Raw genomic sequence first — 18293 nt, forward strand, 5'->3', positions numbered from 1 at the left:
TAGATCCCCTTGCCATTCCTAATAAGGAAAAATTGTACCAAAAAAAATATCTATGTTAAATGACACGTCTTCTGTCGGTCAACTTACTTGATATAAATTAATTTTGATAAGTTGTCGGGTTTTAAGTTTTACCCATTGGTGTATTTAATGTTACTTAAATCCGAATGATTTGATACTTACAATGGGCGGTCAAAAATTCGAATATGACGAAAGTGGATCTACATTCTTTTATTTTGTTTTATCATTTCTTGCATTAATATTAGTACCAGCTACATTTTATTATTGGCCTAAAAAACGAAAAGAAGGTATGGATACAAATGTTAAATTCTATTGTTGTATTAATAGATTGATTTGATGTATTAATTTGTTTCAATAATAACAACTTTTAACTAAAATGGGAATTGAAAATGTCTCATGAATTTGTCGAAGGTATCACATAATGCTTTACCGTTAGTATCGAATGCCTAATTGATGACTGTACATCACTGCTTTTTACTAATGCCGGAATTTTTTTAGTCTCACGCTTAACTGATTTAAAAATTACAACCTTTTTAGATCCTGCAAAATTAGCCGAAAGATGTCAGTGTCCAAATTGTGTTAGCAAACAACTAATCATAGAACAATCGCAGCCTTACAAAAGCGTGAAAAATTTCTTTGTGAAACTTGCTATAGTATCTGGATGGGTGCTACTTGGATTTCTGGCATACAAGGTCTCACAGTTTGATTATGAGATGTCAAACTTTGATCCGTATGAAATTTTGGGCCTACCTCCTGGTGCAACTCAGGCTGAAATAAAGAAATCATATCGTAAACAGTCTCTAGTTTTGCATCCTGACAAAGAAACTGGTGACGAGAAGGCTTTCATGAGGCTCACAAAGGCATACCAGGTAAACATAATTAATATTTCATGGATGTTTTTTCTAGGACCTAAATTGATTGTTAATATAAAAAAAAAACTTAACATATTTATTTGATACATAAAGTCAAAAAGCTCCAGTCCACAGTAAAATATAGCATATCTTAGTATCATCACCTTGAAGCAAAAGATCAAATACCCACTTGCAAAGGACTGATGTCTGATTATTCAAACTAATGCTTGTAAGCCTATTGGCAGAAATCTTTTTTTTTATGTTCCACATTGAACATTGTCTGAACAATTTTAGATTACGAACTGCAAATTCTTTAATTGAAAATTTGTAATCAATACCTTCAGCTCACTTTGAATAGGAACAGAATATGTGGTCAGTAGAGTTCATAGAAAAATACAGTAATAATGAACTGTATTCAGGATAGAGAGGCCTTTGCTCTGCAGTGGGGTACCACATATGGTATATAATAATGATAATTTATTTTATTTAGGCTCTTACAGATGATGAAGCGAGACGTAATTGGGAAAAATATGGTAACCCTGATGGACCTGGAGCAATGAGCTTTGGCATCGCTTTACCTAGTTGGATTGTCGAAAAGGAGAACAGTGTTTGGGTATTAGGCTTATATGCCTTAGTATTTATGGTTGCACTTCCAACAGCTGTTAGTATACTTTTAGTTTTACTTTTATTATTATAATCAAATCTTGTAAAGTTTTTACAGTAAACACACATACAAGAGCACAAATGCCCGATATACTATACTGTTATCGAGTGATACAAGTATGCAGATATATATATTCCAGAGATCGGTAGAAATTTTCTCAAGAAATATGCATGTACCTGTTGTACTATGTACATGTTTATGAAAACAAAGTGGTATAATAAAGTCGCAAACATTCAAAATTAATAAACCTGTGTAATTATTCATGGTTTGCTCAAGCTTTGATAACATATTCCAAAATCTATTGACCTCATGTCTCGAGATGGGTGGTTACATTTACTTTGTAATGCTTATGGACTCCAGTAATCACTTAATACCAGATGGAATAAGTCAGGCAATCTGTTCACTTATTGAGTGCAAAAAAATGTTATTTGATTTCCCAGCCCTACTGTTTGAAATTTTGAAGCCAGTCATGAGACTTATGACCTGATGCAACAAACTTTTTCATTTATGGCATTCAACAATTGCTTAAAAGAAACGAAGCATATGCTTGTGACATATTATCAAATGTTTAATATTTTGAAAAACAAATATTTTTTTTAGATTCTTGTATTGATCATGTTTTAAATTTCTTTTCAGGTTGGCACTTGGTGGTATCGTTCAATTAGATTCTCTGGGGAACAAGTATTGTTGGATACAACACAAATGTACTTTTATTTTTGTCATAAGACTCCTTCCATGCCCCTTAAGAGAGCACTTATGATATTAGCTGCTTCATGTGAATTTGATAAAAGACACAATTCTGAAATTATCGAGAGGATTACTGACAATGAAGAAGTCCCTAGTGTGAGTATCAAATGAATAAATTTACATTTATAACAATGACAAAGTTAAATTAAAATATATTTTGTAAATTTAGATTACTAAATTTAAGACCTGCTATAATTAAAGACGAAACAGAGCATATACCACATATCTAGCTGAATGTGGCCATTGACATCTCAAGCGATATAAACGTTAAGGTCTGAGCAAACTTACAGTTCAATCAATTGAATCACATAATTAGGTAGAATATGGTGAATTCATGCTTAGTCATTCATGATTTAAGTCAATGAAAGACTTAATTATGTTATGTATTTGTTAGTATAAAATGCCACAAGTCCATGTGATGCCTATAACATTTACAAAGACCGTAAAAATGACAACTTGAATACTGCTGGTACCCATCTAAATAAAAATAAGATTGGATTAGAAGTTATGCAAGAATATCAGTGCCATTTTTTTCTCTTTGTCTTCTAGTTTCTAGCAGCAGGGCACATGTTAAATTCTTCTAACCTAACAACAGTCATTTGACTAACTATTTGATGTAATGTGAATTGTACTACTTTCAAAAGCTTTTAATGTTACATAATTTATCGAATAGAAAAAATAAAAATGGCACGAGTAAAGAAAAAAATTACTAGCCTATGATAATTCTAAATCTTCATTCGCCAAAATTTAATGAGTACTTAGTCTTATGATTATAATTCAATAATTTTAAACGTATTCAAATAGCTTCTTCGGGAGTTACCGAATCTTGGCGAGAAAAACAAAGAGCAGCCTCTTTGTCGTCCTTACAGCATCAAGGCTCGTGCGATACTGCACGCTCACCTGTCCCGCATGCGCCTTCCACCTACTACCCTGGAAGTCGATCGTCGCTACATAGTATCCCGTTGCCCTGACCTCATCGTAGAATTGGTGAACTGCGTCAATCAACTTATTGCTCTCGCTTATGCACGAAGAAGTAAGTCCTTTTCATACGTCTTCACTAAAATTGTACTATATTCTAAAAAGCCGATTAGGGATTACGGTTGTTGAAACAAGGAAATCACTAGAGGACATAAAAATATATACATATGTATATTTACTGATTCACTAGTCGTAGTGCAAATATACATATCCTGTGGATATCGTTTTATTACACTGTATTTCTTTAACCCAAAAGTAGCTATAGGTAAATAATTATTTTTAAAAATTGACACACCCCGGATTCCCACAACATTGTGCCACCGCATGACTTTCCACCTCACCTGTTAGGCATATTGGTTTTTTTTCAATAGAGGTTCCTAGAGGAATAATGTTAACAATTTAATTTACTATAAACATAATACATATTGGCACAATTGTTATTTTTAATAACAGCTTTCTCAGCATTGTTTTTTTTTTTGTTGTTATTTTATGTGCAGCTGCACCAAAGTAAATATAATTGTGTTAGTGTTGAAATTATTTAAGTCAATCGTTTCATTATTAAAAAGCAAATAAGACGTGCATAGGCACGTCTTATTTGATGAAAATAATTAAGATTGATGATCATTTAAAAAAATCTTTCGCAGTACCTCGTCTACCAACTATCGAAACTATCGAAAACTGCATGAAGCTATCCCCGATGATAGTCCAGGGTCTGTGGGAGTATAAATCGCCTTTACTCCAACTACCTTACATAACCGAAGATCATCTCAAGTACTTTACGAATCGCAAGAAACACATCAAGTCCCTGTTACAATTGGCACAGCTCCCTGGAGAAGAAAGACGACAGTTACTCCGGTTCCTGAATGACAAACAATACGATGACCTCATCAAAGTATTGGGAAATACTCCTTATATACATTTCCAAGTAAATACAGAAGGTGATTAAAATTTCATTTACAGAACTTTCGTTGGAGTAGATTATTTTTTTTATCAACATTTGTACGTCATGTCTATTATACTATATAATTAACACTTCAATATCTCATGAATGATGTATATATGGAATATGATAACAATAGTTAATATTAGAATACGTTATTTTCACTGAACTGTACTCCAGTCCTGTTTTTTTTCTAATATTAGATTTGTATTTTTACAGTGATTGACGATGAAAATTCAACAGTTGTGACTGCTGGTGCTATAGTGACCGTCACAGTTTTCTTAAGGCGTACAAATATGAAGGAACTCTTTGGGGATACTACTATTAAAGAAAAAGAAAATATTAAGTAAGTAATGTCACGTCAGTATGTGACACGTGTGCGGTTTCTCCTCAATTCAGCTGAAACTTTGTACAGTTGTACTTACCTAAAATCTCATTCTCATCTCATTCTAATTTAATCTGTCTATTTATATATACAAAATATACAGATATACAAAAATAATATATTTATAAAACAGAATAAATTGTAACCTTTTGGAAGTCGTTTAAAAATAGGATTATTTATAACTATAATACGAGCGAAGCCACGGGAAAAAATACTAACACGTTTTTAAATATCAAATTGAATGAAGTTAATTTAATTATAAAAAATATATTAAATACATGAGTGAAATGTTGACCTTATATGTATGTAGGATGCGCAGACGGCCCCCACACTTTTGTCGAGAGCTCAAAACTCGTACCTATTACTATACACTTGTTTTTACACTTTCGAGAAAGTTTTTGTCAACAACGTACAAATGGGTTTATCAAATTGAGGTTTTCCGATAGTCACAGTTGAGCGTAGTCTGGTTTCAATAATAACTAATTAGTTTACGAGAACAATAAAGTCGTATCATGACGTACTTCTTATCATATTATGTTCAAAGTCAAAATTGTTTGCTATTTTAAATGTACATATATAGGTCAGGTCAGTTGTACTGGATTCTGAGTTAGAAAACTAAATGAAACTTGGCTTTACTTATATTTTATCTCACTTATATTCACCACTCACCATTAGGTGGGCTGTCGGCTCGTCTGCCTATAAGGACAATTAAAAAAAAACTTGGAAAATTCAGTGGCAGTATCGTCATTGAATCTATCATTCGTCAATAATTACCTTTAGCAGTTATAAATAAGGCCTAAAACTTTTAGTATAAAACAATAGATCTATAATTTTTAGCGTACAGCTTTAGTGTACAAGTAAGTCACGAACGAGCCATAAAATCGTATTTGCAAATAATAAACTAAATTTATAGGGAAGAAGAAGAAGGGGCAGGTGAAAACGCAGAAAAAGGGGAGAACGGTAAAACCGAGAAGAAGGAAACTTTCAAGAGGCCGGTGTGGATGAAACAGGCTAAGAAACAAGCACCGAAAAAGGCTAAGAAGGCGGTCGCGAGCAAACAGCAGGCTAAACAGCAGGCGCAACCCGCCGCCCCCGCCGCCGCCGCCACCCCCGCCGCACCCGCGCCCCCCGCCGACGAGAAGAGCCAGAAGAAAGTTAAGGAACCAAAGAAAAAGGATGATGACGGTCTGTTTCACTTGTCGTATTTGTTTTCTAATATTGTATGAAATATTATATCAAAATACAATGTTAAAAAACCATAAAACCCCTGTGATCTAATGTGTAAAATATCCAGTACATTCGGATTAATGAATTTCTCCAAAAAAAAAACGACCAGTCTCCGCGATGTATGAATGATGTCGTGTAATAAAATGAGGCCTACATCTAAGCAATAAAAAAAATTAAGGTCAGAACGGATCGTCGTTAAATTTGTTAAACACAACAAGCACCCTAAATTGTATTTCGGAATAAAGAAAAGAAATCTCGTTATATATTAAATCAACCAACAATTAGAAGCGAGCCAATAAATTAGTTATGTGTAAAGAAATGTATAAATATATTTGCCATTGCATTTGGTCAATCCAAATAAATAGGATTGTCATTGTGTGTAGAAGATTAAGGTTAAAGGTTAAACTACACATTAAGGTAGAACTATTTCAATATATTGACAAATCGAGCAAGCAAGTTACCATCTGGCAACCAAGAGACGGCAAACGAAGTAGGGGTCGTCAAGTCAGGAGATGGGAAGATGACTTGAAACAGACAGCGCGATCATTCTGGCTGAGAGTAGCAAGGGACAGGATCCATTGGAAGTAATCGGAGGAGGCCTATGCAAAAAGGCACACCTAACTTAGGAACCTCTTGTAACCCTATATTTAGGAATAAAAAGGCTATTATTATTATTATTATTATTTCAATGTATGAGTTCAAACATTGAGCGGTGGTCATGACCTGTGCTGCTATGTAGCCGTATAAGTAATATAGACTGGTGGTAGGACCTCTTGGGAGTCCGCACGGGTAGGTACCGCCACCCCGCCTATTTCCGCCGTGAAGCAGTGATGCGCTTCGGCTCGAAGGATGGGGTAGCCGTTGTAACACTACTGAGACCTTAGAACTTATGTCTCGAGGTGGGTGGCGCATTTGCGTTGTAGATGTCTATGGGCTCCAGTAACCACTTAACATCAGGTGGGCTGTGAGCTCGTCCATCCATATAAGCAATAAAAAAAAAAAAAAAAAAATTATATATATATATATATAAATATTAACAGGCGAGGACTCTGACGTGGGTAGTTCGGACGAGCTGGGGTCGCACAGCTCGTCAGAGGACGAGTCCCGCGACAAGTCGACGGGCGGCGATGAAGATGACGACGACCAGTGGGAGAAGTTCCAGAAGAGACTGCAGAAACGGGAACGACTCGAGGGACGATCGAAGAGCTCGCACCCGGTACACTGTCCGTACTTCCCGCAGGTGACTAATATATTTAATTTAATTTAATTTTAGCGGTAGGCAGCGGCTTGGCTCTGCCCCTGGCATTGCTGAAGTCCATGGGCGACGGTAATCACTCACCATCAGGTGGGCCGTAAGCTCGTCTGCCTACAAGGGCAATAAAAAAAAATTAAAATATTTAAATAAATAATAACAATAAAATTTATTTAAATAATTTAAATTTAATTATGGTCACAGGTACGACCAGATTCCATTTCGTACATACACTTTATACTACGTTTTACTTAGTACGAATAAATAGTACAGTACATTGGCCGAAGTGAAAATGCAAAATAAAATCAAAATCAATCAAGTTTCCCACATTAGTTAATCGCAGAAAAAAATGTTAGTTGCATTAAATAAATATTATATAAATATAGCAGTTCTTTACAGTTACTCAGATTTACTGTGTGCTTAGTGAGATTTTTTTAACGTTCTCGATATCGTAAAAGTTAACTCAAATTTGTATGCAGTTGGAACAGCGCCCCTAGCGGCAAACGTTCCAACTCCATACAAACTTTGAATTCACTTTTACGTTATCGAGAACATTAAAAAACTCACACTAAGCACAATGTAGTACAGTTCTATTAAAATTCGGCTTTTCCCTCTAACTCATCGGTGAGTCACGAATTATTTATCATGTTCGTAAATATGACGTAATGGAACTTAGCTGAAGTGATGACGTAGTGCCACGTGCTTCGACTAGAATTCTCTCACTAAAGGCACAAAAGAGAAAGTTGAAAGTGTTTTAAATTAATACTGTTCACTTGAGACACTTTATAGACTTTGGAAATGAAGGGTTCGCTTTAAGCTAATTTATTTAATACATACTTATTATAATTATAATACTTTAGACATCACGATTCTTCAGTTGTGTGATGAAAATAAATAATTTGATTGCTCTTATCGAAGGTTTAAACGACATTCTTACAACTTTACAGGAGAGCCATTTAAAGTAGGCATGATGACAGTAGTCAAGTATCGCTAAAATATTTAACCGACCTAATGAAACAGGATTCCAGGATTTTGAAAATTTATTTTCATATTAATGACGAGATTTATGATTTATTTGTCAAAATAAATCTACCTTTCCTTTAATGTCTCCCCCCAAAAGTTTAGGCCTTTTATTTATCGATTGAGGCACTACGAAGTCTGCCGGGTCAGTAAGCTAGTAAAAAATAAAAAAAGTTATACAGCTGTGTGTGTGTGCGTGTGTTCTACCAGGAGAAGCAGGAGTACTGGTGGTGCTACATCTGCGACCGCAAGTCGCACACGCTGCTGACGGCGCCCGCGCACGTGACTGCGCTGGTGGACACGCACGAGTTGCAGCTGCGCTTCACGGCGCCGCGCTGGCCCGGCCTCTACACGCTCGCCTGCTGTCTGCGCTCCGGTACGTACGCGACACGACACGACCAGAAGCATCGGTCACCGTCCTGCGAATTAACCCATAGACACAGCCCACTGAGTTTCTCGCCGGTTCTTCTCAGCGGGTCGCGTTTCCGATCCAGTGGTAGATTCTGCGAAGCACTGCTCTTACTAGGGTCAGTGTTAGCAACACTCCCGGTTTGAGCCCCGTGAGCTCACCTACACACGTTAGGGTGAAGCTGAAATAGCCTCTCAAGGCTATCAGCATAGGTAGGGAAAAAAAATCACGACACGCGATACGTCAACTGCGGGCTCTATACAGGGCCGCACCGCCTCTATGTGCGAAGCGTGCGGTACACACAGGCGCCAAGACATTAAGGAAGCTGCCGCCGAAATTATTTATGTTACACAAAAATAAATTCTTTGTAGTGGAATATCGATAACTAAGTTGGTAGGTACAATAAGCGCAACATATGTCTTGTAAATAAAACAAAACATTAAATGCATTTCTTCAAATACAGGTTTCCAAAGATTTCAAAACAATATAAATACAATACAGTCGAAACAATAAGTTAAAATTAACAAATAATAAAAAAAGGATTGTGTGATTTTATGAAACCACGGTAAAAGTGAAACTTTTTTCACATTGTATACATTTAACCCTGACAAACAACGTTTATTACCTGTCCTGGTGAAACTGGAAAGGCCTCCGGGCCACCAGTAATCCTTCAATCATAAAAAAAAAACAACGTTTATATTAAACACTGACAAAAATAAACAAAATAGCGTGGAGCACTGGCTCAAATGAGTAATAGTCTATACACTATACGGTCAGCTGCTGCGAACTATAGGCGCCGCCATATTGGCCTTGGCTGCTCTGACGAGCGCCTTTCACTATATCCCTACTCCGCGGCCGACCGTCACGCGACATGCAACACACAGACGAAAAAGTTTGAGTCTATGTAATAAAAGTTTCACTTTAAAATACATTAGCACATGAAGATTCGTAAAAATAGAGGGAACATCATGGGTTTCGCACACAGGCGTTGCCGAGGGTCGGTGCGGCCCTGGCTACATACACGCGAGCCTGAAATCTCGGCTGTATACGGCCCTTCGTCTTTTATCTGCGGTAACACATTATTTGAGTCTGCATAGTGCGAGTTTCACTTGGTTTGCCGCTAGGGGCGCTGTTCTTGCGATCGAGAAGTTAAAAAACTCGCATTAAGCACATAGTTACAAGTTATGACGTGTTGAGTTCATGGAAGTGCGACATTGTTCCTGATGTCGGGAATATTGAATATTAAAATTTTCGACCTTTTTTTATTATTACCGCGGCTGTCTGACATACAATTAAGACTGTAACTGCGGTAGGTAGCGGCTTGGCTCTGCTTCTGGTATTGCTGAAGTCAATCGGCGACGGTAACCACTCACCATCAGACGGGCCGTATTTCGTCTGCCTACAATAGCAATAAAAATGTCTCAAAATATGTGGTGGCAAGTTGTAAATGTCTATGGGTAACCATTTAAAAGACAGCGAGATCGTTCACCTGTCTATAATATTTAAAAAAATACTTAAAACAGATACAAATTCATTAAAGCATAATCTCAAAGAATCGTGGCTAGTACAGAGATGGTACTGCCTCTTATATGAAATGCTAAATGAGCCAAGTGAGCATAATGGGCCACTCCATGAGCACCTGAGGCAATAGAGACCTCAACATGAGGTTGAACGTTTAAAATTAAACACGACTAAACTCTATTCTCCTGAAGATAAAACTATTAAATTTTATACTAGATAAGTTATCAGTTATTTCTAACTTTAATTAACTTTTTGTCTTTATCTACAAATTTATTGCATACATTTCCTCATCCCATAATTTACGATAAAAACTAAAATAAATTTAATCTAAAATAGATCTTTTTAATTTGTCTTAATAAAGATACGAATAGAAGACATGCTAATATCAAATTGTTTTAAATCTTTCGCAGACACATTTCGAAAATGGTAAAAATTTAAATTAAAATTTAAAAATATCCTGTTCTGATGCGATTAATGTAGATTTAAGTAATATTCGTGGATTATATAAAGTAACACCGGTGAGTAATATGTTACATCACGTGCTTGTGTGATTAACGAAAAAAAAAACCGTAAGCGGAATTTAAATGTTTATTTTAACGAGTGATATAACTCAGGACTTGTTTTCGCGGGTCAATTTGTATGCGACACGGAGCACGCAGATGTTATTCTTTCTCCTGTTCAATTTTAAATAGGAATTTTTTTTAAGAGATTTTATGACCTGGTAACTAAGACCTTTAAGTCATGTCTTATTTTACTTTATATTCTTAATTTTATGAAAAATTATAATATGGAGTGAAATGAAATGAAGATGATTAATTTGAGACATTAATGAACTGGGATGAATTTAATGAAATGAGATGATATGGGATAAAATATAATCGCAGTAAAATGGTGGTCATTTACTGAGATTTTTTCAGTGGACTTTTTGGAGGATCGCGAGAAGTTACGTCCAGCAGCTTTGTTTTATTTTCCCACATTTGTGCACTTTCACAGATATTAAACAGTTAATAAACCACCATTATAACACATTTAAACCTGAAGAAACACTAAATAGACAAAATAAAACAAATCACACAACTTCACTCCTCGCGTTCCCGACAAAAAGTCCTTTAAATAGGGAACCAATTTTTTTTTACTACCGTCTAGTATTTGTACCTAGTAACTGTTGTATCTGTGGTATCTGGTGTGAGGCCCAGGGCCCTGAAACTGCGATACTTTAAGACAATTATTTTTGTATAGAAACTAGCGAAATCTTGCAGCGGATGCCCCCTAAACTTGTATGTTGTTAAAGTTAAGGCACTTCATTATTGTATAACTAAACACAGAAAGTAAAATAAAATAAAAATCATAAAACTATTTATTTGTTATAGACCAAATGATTTTTGTGGTTTCTGAAAATTACAAAATTTTTCATTAAAAATAAAATATAGGATAGTTAATTTGTTACTGCCATCTACAGGAGCAATGAGAAACTAATCGAAGCGAAGCCATCTAGTGGCCGACGCCCGTAAACATTTTTGTTGAGTGCTTGAGTTGCTTATCTATAACTAACTTATGTTTTTTTTTTTATTGCTTAGATGGGTGGACGAGCTCACAGCCCACCTGGTGGTTACTGGAGCCCATAGACATCTACAACGTAAATGCGCCACCCACCTTGAGATATAAGTTCTAAGGTCTCAAGTATAGTTATAACGGCTAGCCTCTTGCTAAGAAGAGCAGTACTTCGCGGAATCTACCATCGGAATCGTGACCTACTGAGAAGATCCGGCGAGAAACATATTAAGTTTACATGAGTCGCCGGAATATGCATAATAAAATATAAAACAACATAACGCGATTTGAAACTTGTAAACGCTAAAAACATATTTATTACTAAACGATCATAAATAGTAGCCACGGCTTTGGACAGAATTTTGTGATGTCTAAGTTTTATCCTGAAAGTCACTGCTTATTGCTAGCCTTAAATCACAACAAATGCATCTAAGGTCCGCTCTCACTAAGTCAACAGTGAGTTAATTATGAGAGTCATAAATGATTTGGACTTGATACCTTTGCCAGTTCCTTAGAAAACCGATTTTAAGTATCGGACAGACAGGCGACTAATAACAAAGTGATAACAATTGGCGAGTATCTTTCACACCTCCGATTTGCGGACGATATCGTTATAATGGCAGAGTCGCTGGAGGATCTCAGCTGTATGCTAGGTGAGCTCAATGCCGCGTCACGACGTGTTGGCCTGGGAATGAATCTGGACAAAACTAAGGTCATGTTCAACGACCATATCATTCCTGGACCGGTAATAGTCGAATCTGCGGTACTCGAAGTTGTGTCTGAATACACCTATCTAGGCCAAATTATTCAGCTGGGCAGGGCCAACTTTGAGAAGGAAGCTGATAGGCGCATACAGTTGGGCTGGGCTGCGTATGGAAAACTCCGTCACATCTTGAACTCAGCAATCCCGCAATGCTTAAAGACAAAAGTTTTCAACGCTTGTGTGCTGCCGGTCATGACATATGGCGCTGAAACGTGGACATTAACCGTAGGTTTGGTCCGTAAGCTCAAAGTCGCTCAGCGTGCTATGGAAAGGTGTATGCTCGGAGTTTCTTTGATGGATCGAGTCAGAAATGATGAAATTCGTCAAAGAACCAAAGTAACCGACATAGTCCTAAAGGTTAGCAAGCTGAAGTGGCAATGGGCCGGACATACGTGTCGCAGAACCGATGGCCGATGGAGCAGACGTGTTCTGGACTGGAGACCGCGTACCGGTAAACGCAGCGTTGGGCGTCCCCCTGCCCGTTGGACCGATGACTTGCGGCGATATGCTGGGAGAGATTGGATGCGGAAGGCGGAGGATCGTTCATTGTGGCGGACTATGGGAGAGGCCTACATCCAGCAGTGGAGAGACACAGGCTGATGATGAACAATTATTAACTAAAAAGTTTTTCTTTTTTAAATTGTGGGCCGGAACCCTAGAAAAAAAGCTATACTATACAATCTAGATACTATATTATCTATACTCTCAGCTCACGTCGTAAAATATTCACGTGATTTTGAAATAGTGTGATTTCATTATTTTATTCACGACAGATGTCATTGTACTCGGATACAATGAATAATTTATGTAAATACCATTATTTATGGACTAATCAAATTTGTTTATTCCGGTGATTATGCAAAAATTTTCATCAACTTTTTGTATTCGAAAGAAAACCACTTTCATCTTTTACTAAAATAAAATTTTATTAGTGATCGAAGTTATTAATTTAAATGAACTTCGAGACCAACTGGTTCAACATTTAAATGGAAATTCGATACGTTATTATGTAGCATCATTAAAATTTATTCTTAACGCGTTTTTTTTTCATTGTCCAATTTAATAAATTAAATAACCGAGCGGTTTGTTTTCGCTGCACCTGGTAGAAAAATACATAATATGCTCCTGTTTACATTATGTACATATATTGTGTATTGTATTGTAGCGTAGTATTATTTTATTAAGTATTTTATCCTCAACACAAAATATAAATTTATTTTTAATTAAGTTTAACAAAATGCATAATATATATAATGCAAAAGGCATATTATTTTAGAAAAGTTTTGATTTTTTTAAAGCAATTTTTATTTACTTTAAATCAGTACAAATATTTGAATAAATTATTCTAACTTCGGCTATAAATCTTAGTGAGATCCCGTCATTTAATAATACTGAACTAACCATACCGATACTACATAACTAATGTCGCCCAAAGAATACTATTTTTATTTATATTTTGTATATAATTTATTTTTAAGTAAATTAGTTTTTTGACCATACTTTTTTATTTAATTTATTCATACTTTAGTAAAAGCATTCGTACTATATCTCGCATTCTTCAAGAACTCTGCGTTAAGCAGTGTCTTTCGGCGCTCGCATGGGCGTATACTATATTTTTTTAACATATCTCCCAGCGAGGAAATGATTTCATAGAGCGCCTTGTCGTTCAGGGCAAAGTAGAGGGCACCAGACCGCGTCCAAAGTTGCCCATACGAAGGACCGACCAAGTCAAGTCGGCAGTTGACGTGTTTGCATGAGTGTACCAAACTCACCACAAACCGGGAGAAGTGGTGATTGCTCGCGAGGCGCATTACATCTGCCCACAGCAATGATACTGAATGACGACTACGACCGCTCTGACAAGAGTGATACGACAAAGAATAAAAAGCATTCCACTAATGTATCCAATGTTGGTTTGAATTGTAGAAACTGTTTATTTTAACAGCCGTTTCTGATTACATATTATGTTTTTATTGGAATTGCAGACTTATTGTATGCAATATTTTTGTTTTTTTCCCTGCCTACTCGCTGTTATCCTAAGGGACTATTACAGGCATGAACGGTTTGGTAGGTGAGCTCACGGGGCTCAACCTGGTATGCGGTGCGTATCAACATGAATACATAAATCGATGACTTTGCTGTGTGTCCTTGTATGTCTTAAACAGACTTCCTTTTTTTTTCTATATAAGCGTCATTCTAATTCCACCGAGCCTACCAAATTTTTAGTTGGGTTATTGACATTTAGAATGTGACAATCATCGTTCCAACGAACAGAAAAAAAGAGCCTCGAACTTGTGTAAACTTGTAAGTTTTGATATGCAGATTCGTACATCGGTATGGATCAACAGCAAGACATGAAGCTGGACGTTAAGGAGGCAGCCGCAGTGCCCGCCGAGCATCCGCAGTGGGACCTGAGCGATTCCGACACCGACAACAACGACCAGGTTTGTAGTTCCTCTCATCGCCTATGCGGCCTCTGGTCATCTGTAGACTCTGTCAGTGGGCGTAATAAGCATGCTGTGTATTCATTAAAAAAAGGCATAGATAAGTTAAGACGTGAATGCCGCCATCTTTCTTGAGTAAGTCGTAACTCATTTGACATTGACATGACTTGACAAATACACTCCATACAAAGCGGAACGCATGATTGATTCTCACTCAATCACTCACTGTTACTCAAAAAAATGCTATAACCGTATATATAAATGTCAATCGTCAGATTTTGCCTACAACCGGACATAAGATTGTGCAAATTTCTGCAAAACTATAAACTATGTATTTATTTTTGTTTATTTACTTATGTAGTTTATTATACATCGTTTATTAATATATATATTTAATTTATTTACCAAATTATATTTGAAATTTAATATTGTAAAATGTTTTATTATATAAGTAAGTCTTATTAAAACATGATATATCTTATTTTTCACAGGGAGGCAACGAAAGTGAATTTACAACAGATGACGAGGTCGAGGAAGATTAAACATTGAAAATTAAGTTATTTTTATAGAGTTTATTACTGTCGGGTAAATAATTAATTATTATCATCGTTTGTGGAAAATGTCTGTATCGTTAAAGAGCGAATGAAATAAAACATTTTAATATACAGTCGTTTTTCTTCTACTCGACTTGTTTTATTTCGTCCTTGTCATTTACAATATCTAAACGTGTACGTATCGGGGGAATATGAAATTGAAACAATTTTCTATATTATTTTATTTCGTTTTTTTTTAGCTTTTATCGCGGGCTTTGGCGCGACGACCGAATCAAGAAATTCCGTAACGAAAATAAAACCTAACACCCCGCTCCGCCTACCATATACCCCACTGCATGTGCATCATAAAAGTCTGCCCATCTCTCTCTCGCGCGGTCTAGCTTATGAGTGTGAAGGGGCCAGTTAATGTTTTGCTTTTTTTAATGTTTATAAATATAGCGCGGTCTTATTTTATTATTGTCTAATTGTAATTGCATAAGTTGATAAAAAATGCTATGCAATAGCTTAACCGCGGCAGTCCCCGAGTGCCACACGTGTTTTTTTTATTTTTTTATTTATTTATTGGGTACCAGCATGCTATACATCAGCACAGAATATTACAAGTAACATATACATACAACAATCTCATACTAAATGCTAACACAATTACATTTACAGTTGCCCACTGCATGTATCGGTAAAAACAATCGGTTCATTGTATGATAGTAGAAAAAAAAATATATCATCACATGAAAATTTAACATTATTACACACACTTACAGTCTTTGTAAATAAAAATGAATGTTTGTTAGTTATGTTATTCTTAGTCGTTACGCTTTTAACAGGGTGGTCATGATCACGTTTGCCCGTAATCTCCCTGTTCATGGCCATCCTACTGCACTAATATAAGAGCCCTCTAAACAGAATTGGGTTGGTTTGGCTGACACGAGAACCCTCTCATCATGGCCGCCGGTAACTACATTCCCGATCCTGCGGAAAGAATGGAAAGCAGTTGACGTCGCCCCAAACACGTCATTTCGGATCCTCCCGATCCTCTAACGGTGCTTTTAGGTAACTCAAGCACCGGTCACCGGTCACCGTAAATTAGCCCTCAGACACAGCCCACTGAGTTTCTCGCCGGATCTTCTCAATGGGTCGCGTTTCCGATCCGGTGGTAGATTCTGCGAAGCACGGCTCTTGCTAGGGTTCGTTTTAGCAACGTCGTCAGGTTTGAGCCCCGTGAGCTCACCTACTAGTTAAGGTTCCGCTGAAATAGCCTCACAAGGCTATCAGCTAAGATAGGAAAAACAAAAAAAAAGTTGGTTTGGTCATCACAGAGAACGTTCATGTTATACCTGAACGAGTTCCTAAATTATCTGATTGTAATGAATCTTGGTGCAGTTACTGTAGTTCCTTGAAGGTTTCTGTCATAGTACCATCAACGTGGGATGATTAGAGTGGGAGCAGCGTCGATTAATCGATGTTTTTAAATATCTATAAGTATATTTTATTGTAATAGTCTCGAAGTTCAAGACTTCGGCTTAACTTGACGATTTGCGAATTCATCAATGAACGATGACAATAAATTACTAGTTTAGTTTAATATCGTGACCAGAATAAATAAATTAATTCGGTTTAGTACGTCTTATTGTTATGTAACGATGTGTTTTGATATTTTAAAGTACATTTATATCATACTTGCAATTAACGATTCACCGGTTTATCTAGTCCGGTATAAAATAGAAAGAAATCGCAAAACCAACTTGATATTACTATAACCTTAAATTAAATTAAATTACATAATTCAATTATTTAAATATCCATTTCTCATCATGGTCAGTGTAGATTTTCATATACAATTGATTTAATTTACTATATTCTTGTAGACATATGTACGAATTGCATTTAATGGACAATCACGTTATTATTAAATTAAAATATTAATTTTACTGGCTGTTTACCCGCGGCTTCGTCCGCGTGCTCAAGAAAAAGTATCAGTGTTATTTCCGGTGGGAATAAGATATTTTTTTTGGAGATAAAACGTAGCCTATGTCACTCTCCTAACCCACGACTATCACTAAAAAAATCAATCCCTTACTTCGTTTCGAAGTGAAAGAGACATAAACAAACAAACGTACTTAAAATATTATATGGTTTAGATCGGATTTAAGTAAGGTTCAGACTACTCTCAATAAACACAGTAAAGAAAAAATATTTTGTAAATCATGTAATATTTCAGTTCCTTTTTTAAATATACTACATTTTTACTCCTATTGTTCGAAATCAGGCCTGGTTTGAAGAGTGTTACAGCGGTAATACTATATATTTGAGATTAGGTCTCGTGTCTTAAGGCGGTCTGGTCTCTACGAACCACTCAAAACCAGATGGGACTTTCACCTGTTTCCAATACAAAATTCATAGAGCAAGAGCCCGCGACAGCCAGACCTTCGTTATTTTATAAAAGCTGAAAGTTTCTCTGTGTATGTCTCCCAACACAGGTAAGAACGACCCGCCATTATAGAGTTCCGATTGTGGTTACTTGGGCAGGTAACAGGCAGTAAAGGTATATAAAATAGTACCTTAAATTCGTTAAAGTATAAAGGTTGTTTTTTTAATATTTAGTCCAGAATATCTTTAGAAATCATGATATCCGTTGCCGGACACTTTTTCCAGTTGTTACCCCCTGCCAGACACCCTTAAACTTTAATAAATTTTAATTATACTTTCGTTATACTATAAAAGCTAAATTTTATATATTATGTTACTTAGGGACTTATAAAAATATGTTACCCCAAGAGCCGGACAGTTTTAATGGTTCTTACATCTTGCCAGACACATTGAGAGCCCGCTGTAGGTGCGAGCGCGAGGTAGCAACTGTTCAAGCGGGTGTGAGCGAGATAGAGTGCTTAGTCTATTGTGATCTTTTACTGCACATCAGCTGACGTTTATAGGATTTATCCGTTCTAAGTAGTGATATCGAGGCGCCACTC

At 36.3% G+C, this 18293-nt stretch overlaps 2 protein-coding genes across 3 annotated transcripts in view; one reads left to right on the top strand and one right to left on the bottom strand.

Moving 5' to 3' along the window:
- LOC134200994 (uncharacterized) overlaps nt 1–18293 on the bottom strand; it is a 37647-nt gene that overhangs the window by 8152 nt on the left and 11202 nt on the right. The gene's annotated exons all lie outside the window — the stretch shown is intronic.
- Nucleotides 69–15367, top strand: DnaJ-19 (translocation protein SEC63 homolog). Its single transcript, NM_001281897.1, has 12 exons — nt 69–305; nt 556–887; nt 1360–1530; nt 2170–2376; nt 3085–3313; nt 3903–4196; nt 4418–4544; nt 5497–5768; nt 6851–7050; nt 8293–8458; nt 14649–14770; nt 15262–15367. The coding sequence occupies exons 1-12, from the start codon at nt 182–184 to the stop codon at nt 15310–15312; spliced, it is 2295 nt and encodes a 764-aa protein (NP_001268826.1). The 5' UTR covers nt 69–181; the 3' UTR covers nt 15313–15367.

This window comes from Bombyx mori, chromosome 22 (assembly GCF_030269925.1).
Source record: "Bombyx mori chromosome 22, ASM3026992v2".
Taxonomy (NCBI): Eukaryota; Metazoa; Arthropoda; class Insecta; order Lepidoptera; family Bombycidae; genus Bombyx; species Bombyx mori.